Source organism: Calonectris borealis, chromosome 2 (assembly GCF_964195595.1).
Source record: "Calonectris borealis chromosome 2, bCalBor7.hap1.2, whole genome shotgun sequence".
Classification (NCBI taxonomy): domain Eukaryota; kingdom Metazoa; phylum Chordata; class Aves; order Procellariiformes; family Procellariidae; genus Calonectris; species Calonectris borealis.
The window spans coordinates 160243569-160262442 of NC_134313.1; the positions used below are offsets into that span (position 1 = coordinate 160243569).

The 18874-nt window shown below is 39.9% G+C and overlaps 1 protein-coding gene across 3 annotated transcripts in view; it reads left to right on the plus strand.

The window, feature by feature from the left end:
* Positions 1 to 1887: 1887 nt before the first annotated feature.
* The window catches only part of ESYT2 (extended synaptotagmin 2), a 90045-nt gene continuing 73058 nt past the window's right edge, over positions 1888 to 18874 (plus strand). For 2 of the 3 annotated variants that reach the window (XM_075144120.1, XM_075144121.1), the window contains exon 1: positions 1889 to 2427. In XM_075144120.1, coding sequence (XP_075000221.1) covers positions 2071 to 2427 — 357 coding nt within the window. In that variant the 5' untranslated portion in view covers positions 1889 to 2070. Of the gene's footprint in view, positions 2428 to 18874 lie in introns of all 3 variants that reach the window. The other variant, XM_075144122.1, reaches the window with a different exon arrangement.

Here is an 18874-nt window from a genome sequence, read left to right on the forward strand (position 1 = left end):
TGAGGAGTTCACAAGAAAGTCTATATAAGCAAACTAAGTAATTAGAAGAGCAGTACAATAAATGCAAAAAATCACCCACATTTACTGTAGTTTGATACTATTGGTATCCAAAGGGGTCACAGAGTCATACTTGATACCCCCAGTATAAGGTAACAAGCTTTTATAGGGTCTTATACTGCCCTTCAGTCCCGTCACTGTTACAGCCTGTAGGTGTTTTGAGTTCTCTAAAAGTAAAGACCCAAAGTAAGTACATTGTAATTTCAAAGCTTGGATTACCATATAGTTGTAAATCGTTGATTTTGTGACTCTTTTTTTGTATCATTTGGTCGTTCTGAATTTTCATCTTGACTGACCTAATTATACAGGTGGAGGACCGTCAATGGTAAAGAGGGAGTAAAAAAGAGCAACATGAGTCTACAGTCAGAAGTTTTTTTTGCTTAGAGTGGTCCATTGTGTCTGATTGCAGGCATGGAGGGAATTTGGAAAGATGGTACAACAGAACAGCACATTCAGTTGTCACGATATGGATTCTTTTTCCACTTCTCCTGTGCAGCACTGAGCAAACAACTTTTCCTTTTGTGCCATTGCTTTTCTAACTTTCCATTTCTCTGGAATTGAGATGAGGTTGCTTTCACTTCTTAAGGAAATGAAGCTTATGCAGCTTTCCTATTTGTCCATTTGTATGTGTTTTCGTAACTTTTCAGCCTATTGGCTAAATTTGTTCTCCCGTCTTCCCTGCCTGCAAATACTAGCGTCATAAAATCCTACAAATTTTGTGAAAAATGGCAGCTGAAGAGAGGAGGAAGGACACTCATTCCCACTAAGTGAAAGGTTGGCTATTTAAAGCCAAAATAAAAAAACTCCTGGTAAATGCTGCCTCAGAAAACTGATTAGCACACAGCTAAGGACAAGCAACAGCTGCCTCTTCCAAAACTGGTGGTTACATAAAAATTATTGAGAAGATAAAGGAATGGTAGGAGGAATGATGGGGGAGCCAGGTGTTACTGTGAGAAAGGGATACAGGACACAAGCCTGTAGAAAATCAGTTTAGTTCCACAGATCAGGGCTTGTGTAATCCCAAGAGCCTGGATTGTGGGTGCCACCCTAGGTATTCCTGTGTATCAAGATGACAGAGGAGTCGGCTTTATCTGAGGATGTGTGAGCGAAGCCTCAGGAACACCGCTCTGGTTCCTCTGGGCCATTGATCAGTCAGTCCTTTAATAACAACCCTCAGTAGAAAACAAAGAAGAATACGAAGCTCATTACTGAAGGGTGTAACAGGTAGAAACCATTCAACCATACATGACTAAAGGGAGTGGGGAGATGGGTGGTTTGCCCGTGAGGAAGCGCACGCTAGCACGTTCGCGGTCCCCAACGCCTTGGCAAGCTGGTTCTGCTTCGTGCCACCCAGCAAGCGCCCGTTCCGTGTTATGACCCCCTCTTCCGCGTCACGTTGCCTCCCTCGTTCCTGCGAGGCCAAGCAGCGATGGCCCGTGCCCGTTACGGGCGGGCGGTTGGGCTGGCTGCCCCCAAGCGAAGGCGGGCGGGGGGGTCCCAGGCGAGGCGGCAGTGAGGAGAGCTCGGCGAGAGGCGGCGACGATCTCCTCCTGGCCCGGATGCCGTCGTGCAGGGCGAACCCGCGCTTCCTAAGGCAGGCCTGGAGGGGAAGCATGAGAGAGAGTAACGCCGGCTCATGCCCAGCAGCGGGGAGGGGGCCGCGGGCCGCCCGGCTGCCCGGGGCGGGGGGCGGCGGCCGAGCAGAGAGGGCGTTCGTGTGGCGCGGCGGGCGCCAATAGCGGTGCCTGGGGACGAGGCACCTCCTCGCGGTGGCACGACCCACCCCCCGCTGCACCACCCTCCCCGCGGCGGCGGCTGTTTGGGCCGGGCCGCCCCGAACCCGGAAGCGGGCGGCGGTTGGTGTCGGTGCGCGACGAGCGGGGCCGGGCGCAGGATGCGAGGCGCCGCCGCCGCCCTGCCCCCCTGCCCGCTCGCAGCCAGCGCCCGAGGAGGAGGAGGAGGAGCAGCAGCGGGAGGAGCGGCAGCAGTAGTAGGAACCGCCGCTGCCATAGCATGAGCGGGGCCGCGGCTAAGCAGTCCCCCGGCGCGGGGTCCGGCACGGATCCCGCGGCCGCGGAGAAGGCGGCGGCCGGGGACTCGGTGCCGGAGCCGCCGCCGCCGCTGCTGAGCGTGGACGTGACGGGTTTGGTGTCGCAGTTTGCGAGGAGCTTCGTGCTGATCTTCCCCGTGTATGTGCTGGGCTACCTGGGGCTGAGCTTCAGCTGGGTCCTCATCGCCCTGTGCGGGCTCTTCTGGATCCGCAGGCACCGCGGCGGCAAGACCTCCCGCCTGGGCCGGGCGCTCGCCTTCCTGGAGGACGAGGAGGAGGCGGTGCGGCTCACCGTCTCCTCCGCAGATCTGCCTGCGTGGGTGAGTGGCCAACACCCTTCGGCGCTTCCGAGGGAGCACCCGCGCCCGGCGGGCAGCGCAGCCGCCGGGCGGGCTGGGGCCTGTCACCTCCCCGGGAGCTGCGTGACGCCCACCCCCGGGACGGCCCCCTCCTCTCCGGGCTGCGGGGAAGAGACTCGCTACAGGCCGGAGCCCCAGAGCCGGCCTGGCGGGAGGGAGGGCGTGAGGAGATGGCATTTCCCGCGGCCCTAGGCTACCCGTCCCGGTTTGCCAGCCTCTTTCGAGACTTGGCGTCCAGCGGCGGGAGCGGCGTTGCCGGAGATGGGCACGCAGAGGGACCCTCCCTCCGCCGGGCTGGCCCGCCACCGCCGCCCGCCACGGCGCGGCCACCTGGTCCGTTAGCACCCGCGGCAGCTGGGGCAGCCGCCTCTGCCGTGTGGTGACAGCCCCGCGGCGCTGCCGTGCAGCACCGAACCTGTCATGGCCGGGGTTTCCCTCGCAGAAATAAACTTCACCTCAGGGTTTGGGGTTTTTTTTCCCGTCAGGTGTCAGTGATGCCACGGCTTGGACGTAGCGAGGGCTCTCTGGTGCGCAGATCTCGGGACTTGGGCAGGGACCTTTTCTTAAAAAGTTGAGATTCGAAGCAGACGAAATCGGTGTCTTAGCAGTTTTATGGTTTTCAGTAAAGCGTTACTTAATAGGGAGTGACAGAAAAATGAGGGAGTGTTTCTGGCTGGTTTCAGGGCTGTGATGTGAGGACTAAGGTAAAGGGGCTTTGGTGGCCTTATTTGTGCATTGCTGTGGTTGGCTTTAAAAAGGCTTTCTTCGAAAGTGGAGTCTTCCTTTGAAAGTTTCAGGCTTTCTAATAAGTCTTTAGAACTACTTTAGCTGAAACTCAGCTTAAAAGTTGAGTACTTTTCTTTGTAATTCTTACTTTGGAGGATTAACATTTTTTAAATACGGCTGACAGCCAGCCACCTGGCAGTGTCAGTGCTCAGCCAGGCCTCCGAACGCCCTGGTCTGCCCAGTTGATCTGCTGTGCAGAGCTTGCTGCTCTCTTAGTCCCCATACCCGAAATCTTGAAGGTTAAACTTTCCATGTGATTTCTGTGTTGACTACTCTCCGCTCGTCAGTAATAGCCATCCACATCTCTGCTAGGTACTCTTTGCAGTGACTGTGCATCCAGCAGTGTTGCGGTGATAAGTATCCAAGTAGCTGTTTTCCTGTGATCAAATTGGTGTACCTGATGTGACCTGTCCCAGCTCTACTAACGAAGTTATAGAAGTTCCAGACATCTGGAGAGAATATAGTAGATGTAGGTGTGAAATGGGAGGCTTTTTTACTCCTGTTTCTTCATACTTTTACCCCAGTTCTAGTGGAAGATCATGGTAAAAATGGGGACAGTGTTTAAAAGAGATGAGGTGGGTTTACTGCTTGAAGCTGAGATGTGAGTCTTAAATAATGTGGTTAATAGCACCCTTCCACACCCCCTCCCCCCCCCATAATCATGCAGCCATATACTGGAAGTGTTCTGATTTGATGCGTTTAAAATAAATTAATTGAAGTTAAATTTGTTGTGGAGGGTTGTATATAGTAACTATCTGCTGGTAACTAAGCAGTAGATATTCAAGCTTAGTATCATCTGTAAATTTATCTTAAGTCACAATTTGTTACCTTTGATAAAATGGCAATTAATTCCTGTGTGGAGTTGTCCAAATAACTAAAGATTTAGAAAGGGGCATCTTGACTGAAGTCAGAGGCAAAAAATCATAAAGAGGAATGAGTGCTGGCTGCAAACACCTGCATATCTTATGGTATTATGAGAAAGCAACTGATCAATACGCAGGGTTTCCCCAAAAGTGTCACCTTCTGATACCTCAGTTGGCAGATGTATTGTAAATCACTGTTGGTTTTTTGTGTGTGTGGGTTTTTTTTTTTTCTTCCCTCCTGTCTTTAATCATGTTCTTAAATTTTAAAGGTCTTGGTTCTTTTCTTTCTGCTGGATGTATCATGCTTCCAGATGAAATGCAATCTGGAGAACAAAGAGCTGAGAACTGAAGGCCCACTTAAATCAAAAGCGGTCTTCAATGTCTGCTGTCATAGTCATTAAGCTTTGTATGAGTCTTTTTGCTGCCTCGTAATGTGTCTTGGAAAACTGCTGTTCTCCTTCCTTCTGCTTTATGTGTGTTGTCTTGGAGATTCATGGATTTCAATCATATTTCAAATAAGAGCCACAGGATGGTATAGGGAGCCTGACATCTCTTTGATAGCTATTGAGTTTATCCATCTCAATGTGAACTCCAAATTGGAGTGTGTTCCCTTGGTTTCTGGTCAGGAAAATAAACTTTAAATTACTTGAGTAGGACAGTGCTGTGTTTTAAATATAGGAAATTTTTTACTTTTCTGGGCCTGAAACTGAGATGTGATAAGCCATTTTTCAACTAAAATTATGTAACATCCCAAACATTTATTTGACATGTGGTATCTTTCTGGGCTCTTGATTGGAAAAGAACTTTAGCTGAGCAGCAGTGTATGTAAGGTGTGATTTCTTTCCCCTCCACCTACCTTGGGATTGATTGCTGCTTTAGCGATTCATGTTAAATATAAAGCAGTTACTGCAGGAGTAATGAATTAAGATTTTTCTGCTGGCAATATGCTCAGTTACGATTTGAAAGTTATACTGTTGTGCTATCACACTAGAGTTCGTAATGTTAATTATTAGTTTCCTAAATTAGATTTACTTCTTCCATAAGCAGGTGGTTATACAATAGGAATATTCTGTACTGGGCATGTAAAATGAGTTAATTCAACGTGAATACAAGTTATGTTACTTAAAATGTCAACACTGAATTATTTAAAAGAAATATGTATGTGCTAAAAAATATTTCGTTTACTGTCTTAAAAGAATAAGATCTGTGCTCATAGACTTGCTAACATGTAGTTATAGCTCTGCTGTGTGTTTGGAAGATGTCACTGATTATATGGGGTGGGAGGGAGCAGAGGTGGGTGCTTTTCCAAGTCATTTAAAACTAGGCAGCAGAATTTACAGTGAGAAAGGATTGGAGATCAAAATGGTCTTTAAGTAAAGTCGACATCTCCCCTTTCTTAGCAACATTTTTATACACTAGGTATATTTTATACTGGAATGAATGTCATTAAGATGCAAACATATATAAGGAAAGTGGCAATTTCAGTATTTCACTACATAGAGGATAGAAGGTAGAAAATCAGGACTCTCAATTTTTAAAGGCCAGGTATCATGTTGCCTTTTATTTTTAAAACAGTAATGGAATTTCATAATCTAAGTGGTATAACAAATTTACTTTGTTCTTTCTCAGAACAACCAAAAAAGTTAATCTAATTTTGCCATTGTGGGGGTTTTTGGTTGCTTAATGTAACTTTTATAACGTGCCAACATATCATGTTCGACATCTTTTTTTGAATAAGTGAAACTTTGACTCCTGTTTTCTTCAACATACAGATAAGAAGCCATGCTGAATTTTTTTCCCCAGATTAATTGTAAATTTGGCCTGGTACCAGGAGCTGTATCTGTGTGCAGTCTGTCAGCAATCAGCAGGAGACCAAAATAGGAATAAATCTTAGCGTTTTTAAATAATTGATTCTGAAAACAGATTTAGACAATTTTCTTTGTATCCCTAACCATGTATTATACAGAAACTGAAATACTGTACATCTTTGTAGTAAAAGTAATGCCATATTAAAACATTAATTACAAGTCTGCTGTAGCATTTTGGGTCCTACAGACTCGCTTGAGCTCCTACTCTAGTTTGAAGTGATTTTTAGGGTTTTGTTCTGGTTGTTTTGTTTTCTCATCTACTTAAGGTAAAAGGAAAAATCTGCCTTAACCTAAATAGGAGTTTAGTCACCTTTTTAACTAAACTGATCTACAGGCCTATTGTAAAGAAATCTGGTAGATCTTTTTTCTGTTGCGAAGCTGTATGAAATTCTTGCAGACTGCGAGTATTGTGAATTACCATTGAACTGGTATATGACTGCTACATCTATAGGGGAGAGGTAATGTCAGCATGTACCCTTTTTACTAGATGCTGACATCTAGTACAATAATTAATAAAATAGTTATCAACCCATGTTTAGTTGAGTGTTTTTGCAATGGTGGTATTCAGTAAAGCATGACTTTAGTGGTAGTTGCATATTTCTTGAATGTTGTATTGAATGTTGAAGAAACTGCTAGAGTTTAAGGGACAAGGAACCATTCTGAGTAAAAGCAGACTTCAGAGCACGTGTCTGAAAAAGGAAATTGTGATTTGTAACTATGAAATTATTTGTATTTAGTCTTGTGTTAGAATAAAATATGCGTACATACTTTTTTTTCCCCCCAAGCCCTTCAGTGAGCTTCTTGTCAAATATGCCCATTATGTGGTTAGAGCAACAAAGACTTTGGTATGTACTGATACTAGGAAGGCAGACCCAGTATGTTTGTGGAAGAAGAGTGGTTAGATAGCTCTAACTGCAGGATCATATCCTGTAGTGAGTGACATCTGCAGAGAAGGTTGAGGTGGCTATGCTCTTCTGTGTATTTGATACGAAGATTTCTTAATGATGTAGAATCAAACTTGCTAACTGGATCTTAGATTGGTAGTTCAGGACAGGAATCTCCAAAGAATCCCTGCTGATGGGTGTTAAGTATGTACTCAGTAAACCTGATAAACAAGTGCAATGTTTGTTTTTAATTGCCATAGAACAAAAAGATCTTCCTCTTAACTTCTAATTATACCTTCAGTTAATGCTGTTATTACTGTAGCTGTAGGAATTGTAGGTGTTTTTTTATACAACATACTAAAATATGAAAAGGAAGGCTGTGAGGCATTGTGACACATTCTTCTGATCCTTTCTTCAAATGTTAGTTGAGCATGTTAGATTGAATTTACCGAGGGGTGATTTATAAGAAAAATTACTTCCATGTATGGCTACTTAATGCTAAGCTGGATCTAATCAGTTTATATGGTTAGTACTGCAGATGGCCATATACTCTAGGCTGCCAGCCTGCATCTGGAAACTGTGAAGGGGTGTGAGTAAGAATAGAATAATAACTTGTGAATACTTAACAACTGAAGTCCACGTCCTCCTTCTGCCTGATTATTTTTTTTCAAAACTGCCTTCTGTTCTATGTGCCTCATAGTGTATGAATGCATATGTATGTGTATTGTGGGTTGTGTGATTTTTTTTTTGTGGTGTTTTTTTTTTGTTTGTTGTTTTAAAGAAAAAGTTTAATTTGGTTCAGTAGTTACTTCTTGTAGTTAAGAAGGTAACCTGGGTGACTTTCTAAGAGTACTCCGTAGTTAAGAGACGTGAATGATGGTTTTAGGAATGGAGAGCCAGAGAAAACAAGGCAGTTATGTTGGACAATTGATGATATCTTCCTGTTTCTCAAATCAGGAGATTTTTTCAAATTTAGCCTGTTAAAACGATGCTGAGATGATGTCTGTCACCTAACACATTCTCTCACGTAGTAATGTGGTAAGCATCACTATGTGATTCATATGTAAAGATTCTTTTCCAGAATATTTATGGTAGAAGGCCACGTAATGAACTGATGGTTATGTATATGATATCAAAATACTAAAGTAAAATATTAACCTGAAAGTATTAGTATGCTTCTTGAACTGTTATGTGCCACAGGCCTTCTAAATATATGTGTATAATACGTTCTTTTTTCATATAACAAATTGATATTACATAACAGGTATTACTGACTTTCGGGATTACTGCAAATGTGTTCTTTAAATGTACTGTTTGTTTGAATAACTAAGGAAGATGTGTACTAGTCTGCTAGTGTTGTTTCCGTGCTTACATCGTTTTGCATGTAAAGGACTGGCCCAGCTTTAGCCATCTTTGAAAACGTGGGAGTCATAAAGATCTTGTCAGTAAAGACTGAGGTTCTATGGAAGAAAAAGAAGTCTAGAGTATCAGTCGACCTTTTCTGCGTCTTCTACAAGATTCTTCTCACTTTAGATTGCTACTACTTTTTGAGATTGTTGGCACATCGCAGAGTGTGGTTGGATATGCATTCTAAGATTTTTTTTTTTTTTTTGCACATCAGAGCCTGCTGGGAAATAAGAAGATAAATCAGGGTTATTGTCAAAACATTTTCATTGTAGTTTTTAGTAGTGAAAGGATGTTCTAGAAATTTTAAGTATTCAAAACAATTCTTTGGTCCTGTTCTTGTTTTTTAAAATGAAAGAAGAGGCAGCGTTTTGTTTCTGGTAAGATAAAAATCTTTGACTTAAATAATTTGATTTATATTGCAGTTTATCTCCCATTTACCAAATCTTCACTAATTATAGCACTGAAAAGGTTCTCTAATTGCTGAAATTGCCTTTAGCATAACTTCTTTCGAGCTTTGCAACAATTTTGTGCTGACCATATGCCTGTACTGAATCTGAGGTGTGGGTTTGTGAAAGCTGTTTTTAAAACTTATTTTAAAATACGAAGTTTTAAATGAATGCCAATTTTAAAATATTCTCTGTAGTGTCTGAAACCAGTTTGTCAGAGCCTTATAGTAATATATCAGATTCTGAAAGCAGCAGATAATGGTTATAAATTAACCTATGCCATTGGTTTGGTATGTTTCAACATGTAGATGCAAGGGAATCAGTAAAAGAGTATGATTCTTCTGAAAGGATTACAGAAATAAGAGATTTTGTATGAGACACTGGTAGTTTAGATACAGAGCTTTTTGACCTGTGAAGTCTCATCTTTCTCTTTGTTTTTCCTTAGTGTTGGACAATATAAATGAAAACTGATACTACCGTTTCCTAAGGAAGTTTAGAATGGACACCCCACCAGCAGCTCTGGAGCTTTTCTGTGGCCTAGCAGGGGCCAGCTTCTTAAGTTTTACTTACCAGGCTTGACAGGCCAGCAGAATTTGAAATGTAGTATATGTAGAGCTGCTTTTGCATATTCAGGGGAAATACTGCACTGCTTCAAAGAAAAAAAAATCCTTATCTTTGGCTGATGTTTGTGAACATTTAATGAAAATAAAGGATATACAGAGATGGAGTATTCAACATAGAATCAAATGTGAACAAAAACAGTGAGGAAACGTTTTTTTTAAGAAGAGGTGAGAGTGTTTTTATTTTAAACAGCTGTTTGAATTAAGTAAATTATGAAACTGAACTATTTAGGGAGGTCTGGCATTTTATCATTTGTATAACTTTTGGCTCATATGGCACTTTGATATTTCTGGGTAAGATTTGTTTCAGTTGAATGAGGAGAGAGTTGTGTAAAGTCTAGAAAGAAAACGTTGGATGAGGAATAAGAGGGAAGAATCAAATCAGGAATTTGCTAAAGGTGACCATGTGTGAAATGGTGGAAGCCAGTTGCCAGCTTGATGTGTGTGACAGAGTTTGTAGTTGTCCAAGATGGCATGAACTGACCCAGGACCCTTCTTCAGTCCCATCTGCCATGCCCTAAATGCTTTTCTCAATTTGCAGCAAAAGAAAGAGAGGGTTGGGACAGCACTTGCATTTTTTAGACAGTCTTAGTACCTTTTTTGAGGAAGCCTTGACTTCTCACTGGATGAGACTACAGTTCTGTTGGGGCAAGTAGGAAAAGATGATTGTGTAATTAAAGATGTGTGTGTATTTTTTGAAAATAAAGAACCAACTTAAATTTGGGTTTTTTTCTGGCACTTGCCACCTTCTCTGTGTTTTGATTTCACAGATGTTGTTCCTTTTATGTTTTTAGTGTAAGCTTTGTGACTGTTCCTAGCTGGCAATCAAAGAATAAGTAACAAAATGGATTGTGGTCAGGCCTGGAAAGTGAGGTTATACAAACTTGCCACATCAGCTAATGGAGTAACTATAGCAATAGTCGGTTTCCTCTCCATTGACTAGAATTAGTCCAGATTAAACTTGCTTTATATATAAGTTTCATTACAAAAGTGAGGTTCGAGAATCCTGAATCGTTTCCTGACTTTGGGGGCATGTGTCCAACAACTACGCTGGCCTTGCTAAGTCCATTCCATTTACCTCAGCTTCTCAAGATACTTTGTTTTGATCCCTTGTTCCTTAACATACTCCTGTGTAGTCTCTGTCTTTATGTCAGGGTTCAGGTGAGGAGCTGTGTCCCATCTCCTCTTGAATCCCCTTGGTATGGTGCCTGGGAGAGGGAGGACGAGAGGTGATCCTCAGCCTTCTTGCAGTCATTTGATCTCCGTGCCCAACCTGCGTCTAGTTTTTTTTATTCCCAATAGCTTCTACCAAGCTTCATGTACCAGTCTTTGTTAGACTGGTAGAGTTCTTATTTTCTGTGCAGTTTAAATGCTGCAGACCTTTGTTTTGTTTTGTTCTATGTGCTTCCTGTGATATTGTTAGAAGTTAGAGGAGCAGAGAGAATTTTAAAGCTTCTTCCTGCTAACGGTTCCTTATTCATGAAAATATGTATAAATAACATCCCTGAATTTTAATTGTAGGCTTTTCTCTGCATTCAAATATGCTTTCTGCAGAGAGAATCAGGGGGTTTAGTAGTTAAAGAGAATGAAAACAAAGGAAATGTGCACTCCTGACAAAAAGGATGTTCTGCATCCAGTTGCATTTTCCCACTGCTTTCTTGTGCCAGCATTAGAATTTACTTGGCCACCTAATTGTAAGCTTTTTGCCAGGTTTAGTGTTCAGCTGGATCAGTTCTGTGAGTTAGTTTACTGTGCAACCACACAAGTGCTAGTGCCTACAAAAAGGAGGTTATGGAAGCCTGTGGACATGTTTAAAGTGAAATGGAACAGTAGCCTGCAGGAAGCGGACCTTCTTAGAAAGAAGTGGCAAATAACACTGCTGGGGTGTCTTTGTGGGGAAGCAAAGTTTGAACTTGAACAGTTTATAATGTCAAGTTGCGCATTCAAGTTGTTTTGTAACATTTCAACAGACTTCTTAACGTACTTAATCATCAAACATATACTCCCAGTGCTTTAATCCAACTTAAAAGTTGGCCCTGTTTTTAGTGTGTGGTTGGATCAGATGAGCTCTAGAGGTCCCTTCCAACCTGAATTATTCTATGATTTTTGTTCTTGTTTGAAGCTGTCATTTAAATTACCTTTCAGTCTCCAGTTGTGTCTTACTAACGGTAAGAAATCTTTTCTGCATAAAATACCAGTATTTCCTTAACTATTAAGTGCTCTAGCAAAAAAAAGAAAGATGGCTATCTTTAGAGAGGTGTTTTGTGGGAGGTAGTGAGACTTTTTAAGTCGCTCAGATGCCTGTCAGCTAAACAACTAGTATTAAAATTCTGTGCAGCAAATTGCTAAAACATAGTTTTTCAAATGGAACTCCTGTTATATAAATAACCTTTGGAAGAGGAGCGTTCCCGTATAATGAGTCATTGCACAAAGTTTTGTCTGCTACACCCTGATGTGACTACAAAATTCTCCTTAGGAGTTGAAAATTTGAAACAGGGCTAATGGTTTTCAGCTGAAGCAGTCTAAAATTTTGTACCATGAAGTTGTTAATAGAAATACGAAACTAGTTTTACTTGGCTGAAAATAACTGTCATATGACAGACAAGCATTACATTGTCATTTGGCTGTCCTTATCATATAGCAGCATGGGTCAAGTTTACATTAGTTCAATTGCAAGCACTTTCACCTAAGAGATTTATATTTGATGTAAATTGCATACCTTTTTGCATCTGTTTTAATGAAGACTTTAATTGAGAGAGTCTAGTACAGACTCTAGCACTGTTGTTTTCTTAATCTTTGTTTGCATTCCTTCGGTTAGATACTGGCTCACATGAATTATTCAAACCGGCTGAAATAGTTTGGGAAGATTTTGAAAGATGTAACACCAAATGCAAAATTAAATGTATTGACAATCCATTGTCTTGTATTCCATCACTGTCTACCTTAAAAGGAAGGTGGGAAGAAAGCGGGTGAATCTCTAAAAATGCGGTGTCTTCCTGTTTCATTTTTAAAAGTAACCACAAGATATGTTGAAGCATGAAGGTAGCTATAAAACCTTAATTTTTCCGATTTGAATTAATTGCGCAGTATTATGATCCACGCTTCTGCTCTTAAAGTTTGTGAGTGTTCATTTTTGAAATAGCTTACTAAAAAAAATGGATTGTGGGGAGGAAAACACTGCAGGAGGGAACTCAAATGGAACTTAACAGCTCAGGAAGCTCATAGTTTGCTTTATATTTAAGCATTATTACTGCTTCTTTGTAATACATGGTTCTTCATGCCTTATTTCAGATCTGCATAGCTTGATATAAGAAAAAGTATCTGGGCTTTCTCAGATGCCCTTCTTCACATAACATACTCTGGACTGTTAACTTGATCAGCTCTGAAAAACAATAGTGAATAAGTTTACAACTTTATATCCAAAAACTCGACAAGAACTCTTGTGACATTCTTCTGCAGGGAAGAGTATTACAAGACATGCTCTGAGCTGTTAGTTTTTGTGCAGGCTTATAGAGCAAACTCTCAGGTCTTGTTGGTAGTTAGCAAGTTTGATCTGTCTGCATGTTTCAAGCAGACTGTTAATGTAGTGAATGTATGATCCTTCAAATGAGGAAATGCCTTTTCTTAGTTTGTTAATATTTCATAGTAAGATTGCTGCTCCAGAATTCTGAGAAATTGTAATTTGTGTTGTGGCAGGTCTCTTTCCTCCTCCCCCAGTCTGTTGATTCATTTTGTTAATTGTTGAACTAGAATGCTAAATTCTCTTCTATGTGTGCCTAGTAAGTTGTCTTAGTCTAGTAATCAATTTTATGATGCAGACTAAATTTGTATTTTAAAATGCATCCAATGACTTTCTCCTAAAATACTTGAACTAGAAAAAGAACACTTTTCCACCCACCCACCCTCTGCCAGTTAAATGTCAAATAGCAGCCAGGAAATGATAAGAATGTGTTTCACAGGGCAGGGAACAAAAAAACCAGTGTTCAGTCATTTGACTTGTATGCATTATAAGAATATTCAATAGTGACTGATAAATTAGTTTAAATTGTAGTAATTTCTTATTCTCTGTTTGTTCATGATAGTCTTTATTTTGGTTTATATTTTAGGGAAAATATTTGGGCTTTTGAAAGTGGTGGTTCTGTTTTTCTTTTTTCTTTTTAGGGTGTGTTAGGCGTGAGTACTGTGTTGATGTGAATATGCCTAAACTGTCCACATTCCTTTGATAAAATCAGTTTTCTTATTTCTGTCTTGTTCAAATAAGTCTTTATGAGAATTAATTTTCTACTAAATTTGGCTGTGTATAAAGCTTTTTAAAAAGTTACATATAATATGTGCTTGTGTTGTTTTCAAGTCTTAACATAGATGCATGATAACAGAAAACGTTTGCAACAATTGTTTTTTTCAGTTCCTTTGTGTTTTGAAAGTGTTGTAGTTATAGTCTGAAGTTTCTTTCCTGTATGTGTCCTATCTGTCATGAGTTCTCTACAGTGAATAATAAAAATGCTACCCATCTGTTCACTTTGTTACTTTGATTTACCAAAAAAACCCCATGAAGTTTTGGGCTTTTTTTTCCTTTTTAGTTCATTAGAGTAATCCATTGCACGCAGAGCCATAGTAACAGTCTGAAAATAGATTTGATTAAAAAAAAAAAAAGACTTTTTTTACAAATCAGTTTCTCATATAAGAATACAAACTTTAATTTTACTATATGAGAGATGAGGAACTACAAACATGTTCTTTTAAAACAGTAATTCAGGGTTAAGTGATGTGTTCCAGCGCACACATGTTGTTATTGGTGTACCTGCTTCCTTTATGCTTTATATTTTTTTGGTTTTCTGGCACAGCTAGGAAGGGAGTCTGTTGTACTAGTAACACCATAACAAGACTTCTGACAAAGCTGTCAATGGAAGTACAAGTGTCTATACCTGAAATTAGGTATTTTTCCTCTTTTTTTTTTTTTTTTTTTTTTTTTTGCTAGTGCTTAAACCTCTGAGGTTGGGGAGAGGGTCTGTACAGTGTTGTTCTGGATATTATGCAGGAGTGGGAGGGAATTGTAATAGGCAGTTCTTGTTTGGGTGTAAGTTAAGATATGACCATTAGGGCCTAGTGGGTAATTTTTGAAGATGTTCAAACATTTACCTGGGAAACGGGTAATAGAAAAACTTTGTGGGATACCGGGGGACGTCTGTGTTGGTTCTGGCTGAAGACATCCAAACTTTCATCTTCACTTCAAATGAGTGTGGTATTTGGGATATAGAATATTTGGCAGATATTTTCCAAACCTTTTTTTAGAGTAAGAAGTCAAGGCATTTGTGCTTGAAGCAAAACTCTGCTAAAAGGATGGAAGTGATTGTAACTTTTACTTACAGTTGCTTTAAAATATTTATCCTTGACATAATAGCATTGATTCACATCTGTGTCCTCAGGGGGCAAGCTGAAAAACTATAGAATATCATTTAAGCTTCAATTTATTGAAAAGCAATGGAAATATATCCACTTGCCAGAGAGAGGAGATTAGTTCGTCAGTGTTCCTATAATTAATGGGTTTTAAGCTCTGACAAATCACTTTGGAATTTCCTCTGCTGTAAAGATCTGATTCTTGATTCCCGTGTAACACATAAGCTTCTAGTTTAGATGTAACCTGTAAGAACTTATAAGGTCATTTGCTTTCTTGCTTGAGATTTGCAGTGCTTGGGGAAATGTTTTTTCTTTTTGTCAACCCCAGTTGTCTTGTGGGTTTTCGTTTGTTCTAGTTTCTTCTTCCAACAATCAAAGTGATGAACTCCAGCTCTGCTTTTGCATTGCCAGGCACATGGAAATAACATTCCTGTCTGTCATACTGTAGTGAACGCAATGTATAAGTAAAGCTGTTACATTGTGATGTCCCACTAAGTGAAATGGAAAAAATCCTCTGATTTGGAGCAGCTCAGATTAGTCAATGATGTGGGATTTGAGATGTCATTATTTTAACAGAAAGTAACTATATAAGCTCCTGAGGATAAAAGAGAACATTGAGAATGAGACATTGAAATCCATATCTCAAAGACTGTTTTAATTTTGTCCAACATAATTTACAAGTTACTTTTGATTGCAGACATTTCCATAGGCAAATAGATCTTCAACTATTTAGTTAAAACAAAAGTCTTCAATTTATTTAGTTTGAAAAAAAAATGTGTCGTAGATGAACATTAAGCTTGCTGGCTCTTTGATGTCCTAACAATTTTTCAAATCCCTTGAACAGAGTCAGGACTGCATCAGGTGTGCCAAGGGAGGTTTAGCTTGGACATTAGGAAAAAATTCTTCACTGATAGAGTGGTCAGGCCTTGGAACAGGCTGCCCAGGGAAGTGGTTGAGTCACCATCCCTGGAAGTATTTAAAAGACGTGCAGATGAGGCACTTAGGGACATGGTTTAGTGGGCATGGTGGTGTTGGGTTGACGGTTGGACTCGATGATCTTAGAGGTCTTTTCCAACCTTAATGATTCTATGATTCTAAATCATATATGGCAACAAGAATGCTGGATTTGATTTCAACATCCCTTTGATATTGAAAAGAAATAAAAGCCTTGCTTTTTTCCTTGGAGGCTAGTTGTACCTGGAAAAGCCTTTATCAAATTCTTGAAAATACTTTTTTCAGCTGGAATGATATAGTTGCAAATTAACTGCTATTTATTCAGATCTCTGAAAATAACTATGGCACTTTGTTTGGGGGGGTTGATGTCATTTTAACTGTCATCACTGCGTTCTTCTAAACTCAAGTGATGTCTTTTGCAAGAAAGCTATTACATGTGATTAAGAGCTGCGTGCAGATCTTAGGCTGCTGAAAATATCTTTTAGTTGTACTGGGCTGGGATTCAGGCCTAAAACAACACAATCAACAGTAAAAGCCATCAAAAAGAATCTATTGCCAATTAGAGCACACAATGAAGTTTGCTGTAGCAAACTGAAATGTAGATTCGTCCTACTGGACTTGGGCACCTCATTTCAGAGATGTAAGTCTCTTTCTGTCATCTGTCTTTAGTCAGTGGGAAGGGGTGAGCTGAATTTTTTGCAGGTATAATAAGAACCTAGAGTAATGAGGTCATAACTTCACTGCTACTTTTTACATGCCTAAATTTAGTAAGGAGTAATGTGGGCCACAGCTGTTAGATTTTAATTAATACATGTAGTAAATATTCTGTTGTAGAACTTCTAAAAAAATTATTAGCACCGTGCAGCAGCATCTGTTGTAAAATCTGCTGAGAGTTTAGGAGCTAACAGTGACTTGGCTGCATATATTACTCCCTGCACGAACATTAACCTCCCCTTCAAGAGAAGTGCAGGCTAAGGAAGGTTCTGCTTATGAGCAATCAAATAAAGTGGCACAGTTATTCAGGAATTGCCATGGGCAAGACTTCTTGAAGCTATGTTTTAGGGAACAGATGGACTAGGTGGTTGATTATTTGCAGCTCACACAGTTGTCTTTAATTGACAGAGATTTCTTTCCACTCGTAGAATTAATATTCAGTTTGTTTTTACGCACGATGTGTTTAGTTTCCACTTAGAGATAGAATTTGATGAACCTAAATTTAGACATATAAATCCGAATTCATTTATGATCAATGCAGGCATTTCCAGAGAACTCTATCTGACCATAGGAGAAATGTTTCATGATGTCAGGTATCTCTCCAGAGGCCCTTATTTCTCTCTATTAATGATAAAGCAGGTGTAGAGTGACTAGATTATTCTTGGACATGTAAAAGATAGAATTTTGAAAATCAGAGAAGAATAATTCAGCAATTGTAATTGTCTACTCATCATCAATATTTGAATCTTTAAAATGGAAACCTTTGAAATTGCTGTGAAGCCATATACAGGTAAAAAGGGTTGCTGAGATCTAAAAAAAGTATTCCTGTTGTTGTAAACTGCAACCAGGATCTAGTGGGTATGATCTGATTATCTCTGTTCCAGCTATATACTGTGCAAATATCCAAAGTGGGACAGTAGGTGTGGATTAAAATGCAGAAATGGTGAGCTTAAATATCAGTTATAAGCAACTCGGTCTTTAAAGACTCTATTGTGTGCTTAATGTTATGATTCAATTGTAGGCAGTATGTTTACAAAGTGACTTACTACTGCTGTCATTAATTAAAGTAGTATTGATTTATGATGACTATTTTTACTGCTAAATTTGGAAGTAGAAGAATATAAATTGTTTGTAATGGTTGAGTTTGGGGCAAAGAATATTCAAGAGTTCCTCGAATGCTTGGGTTGTCTTAAACATTGATGATAAACAGTAATATGAGAGAAGAAGTGACAGCTCTGTGCTGCATTTATGAAAGAAAAATGTATCCAGCTCTTCTTTCTTCACTCTTCGCTACCTCTCCATCCTGTCTATCAAACATCCAGCAATTCCAGCATTCTAACGCTGGAACATTCCTCCTCTGTGTCCAAGAAAATACCGAATCTTAATCACTCAGCTGCTTCCTCTACCCATCATTTGTTTGAAGGGCAGTAACTGCCTTTATACAAGGGCTAGTTTCAGTTGTGGGTAAACATCTTCATGCAAGCACTTGCTGAGCATAAGCAATGGCTGTGTGTATAGAAACAAGTTTTTGTGGTTCAGGTCAGCAACTATGCACACTTGATTGGGCATGCTACCTGAAAGTACATTGATGGTATTATTGAAAATCTTTGGTGTATACGCAAGATGGTAGTTTTTCCACAGCTTACTTTCCAATTAAGGGCTGGTTTTGTAACTGCTTATGTAAAAACTACAGTATATTCTTTCAAAAAATATAGGAACTCCTCTCTAAACATACACAAATAAAATAAGTGAATTTACATTAAAAGCAGAGAAATTAAAATGGAGTATCATTTAAGACATATATATGGCCGAACGTTAAACTTCCCAAACAAGAGAAGGCAGATTCTTTAGTTTCCAGTATTGTTTTAAAAAATATCTTAGCTTAGAAAGAGGATTTATGTTTTTTAGAGTTTATGATCACTTTCTTTCCCTGTTTTTTTAAGATGGAAAAACCCTTTAACAGAGGCTGGAGAATGTTTTGATGCAGAGCATTGTAAGACAACTATTTTGAAAGAAGTATCAGTGATGGTTTGCAGTCATAACATGAGAGAAAGCGTCTGTGTCTGCAGGAAGCTGGAATCTCAGGGGATGTTTCCTGGAACCAGGGCCTGCAGGAATTTTGGTAGGGTGAAGGGGAGCATTTCAAGCTGACAACTGGGGTTTTTATTTCTATTTAGTCATTTGTATTTTTGTATTTACTACTGAACTCTTAAAAGATCTTGAAAACCTGGTCACTAATTAAAAAAAAAAAAAGGTCAAATGGTGGTTTTAAACTCTAGATTTCCTACTTATAGCAGTATTTTTTTTCCCTTGGCTTTGTTGATTTGTGAAGAGTTGCGTGGACAGACAAGTGACTGAGCAAATGTTGCTGTGTACACAAGTCAAAGGATCAACAGGACTGTCAAATATCTAGGTGTGTTTTAACTAAAATATTGCAACGTGTAGTAATGTGTTGGAGAAAAGGTACTG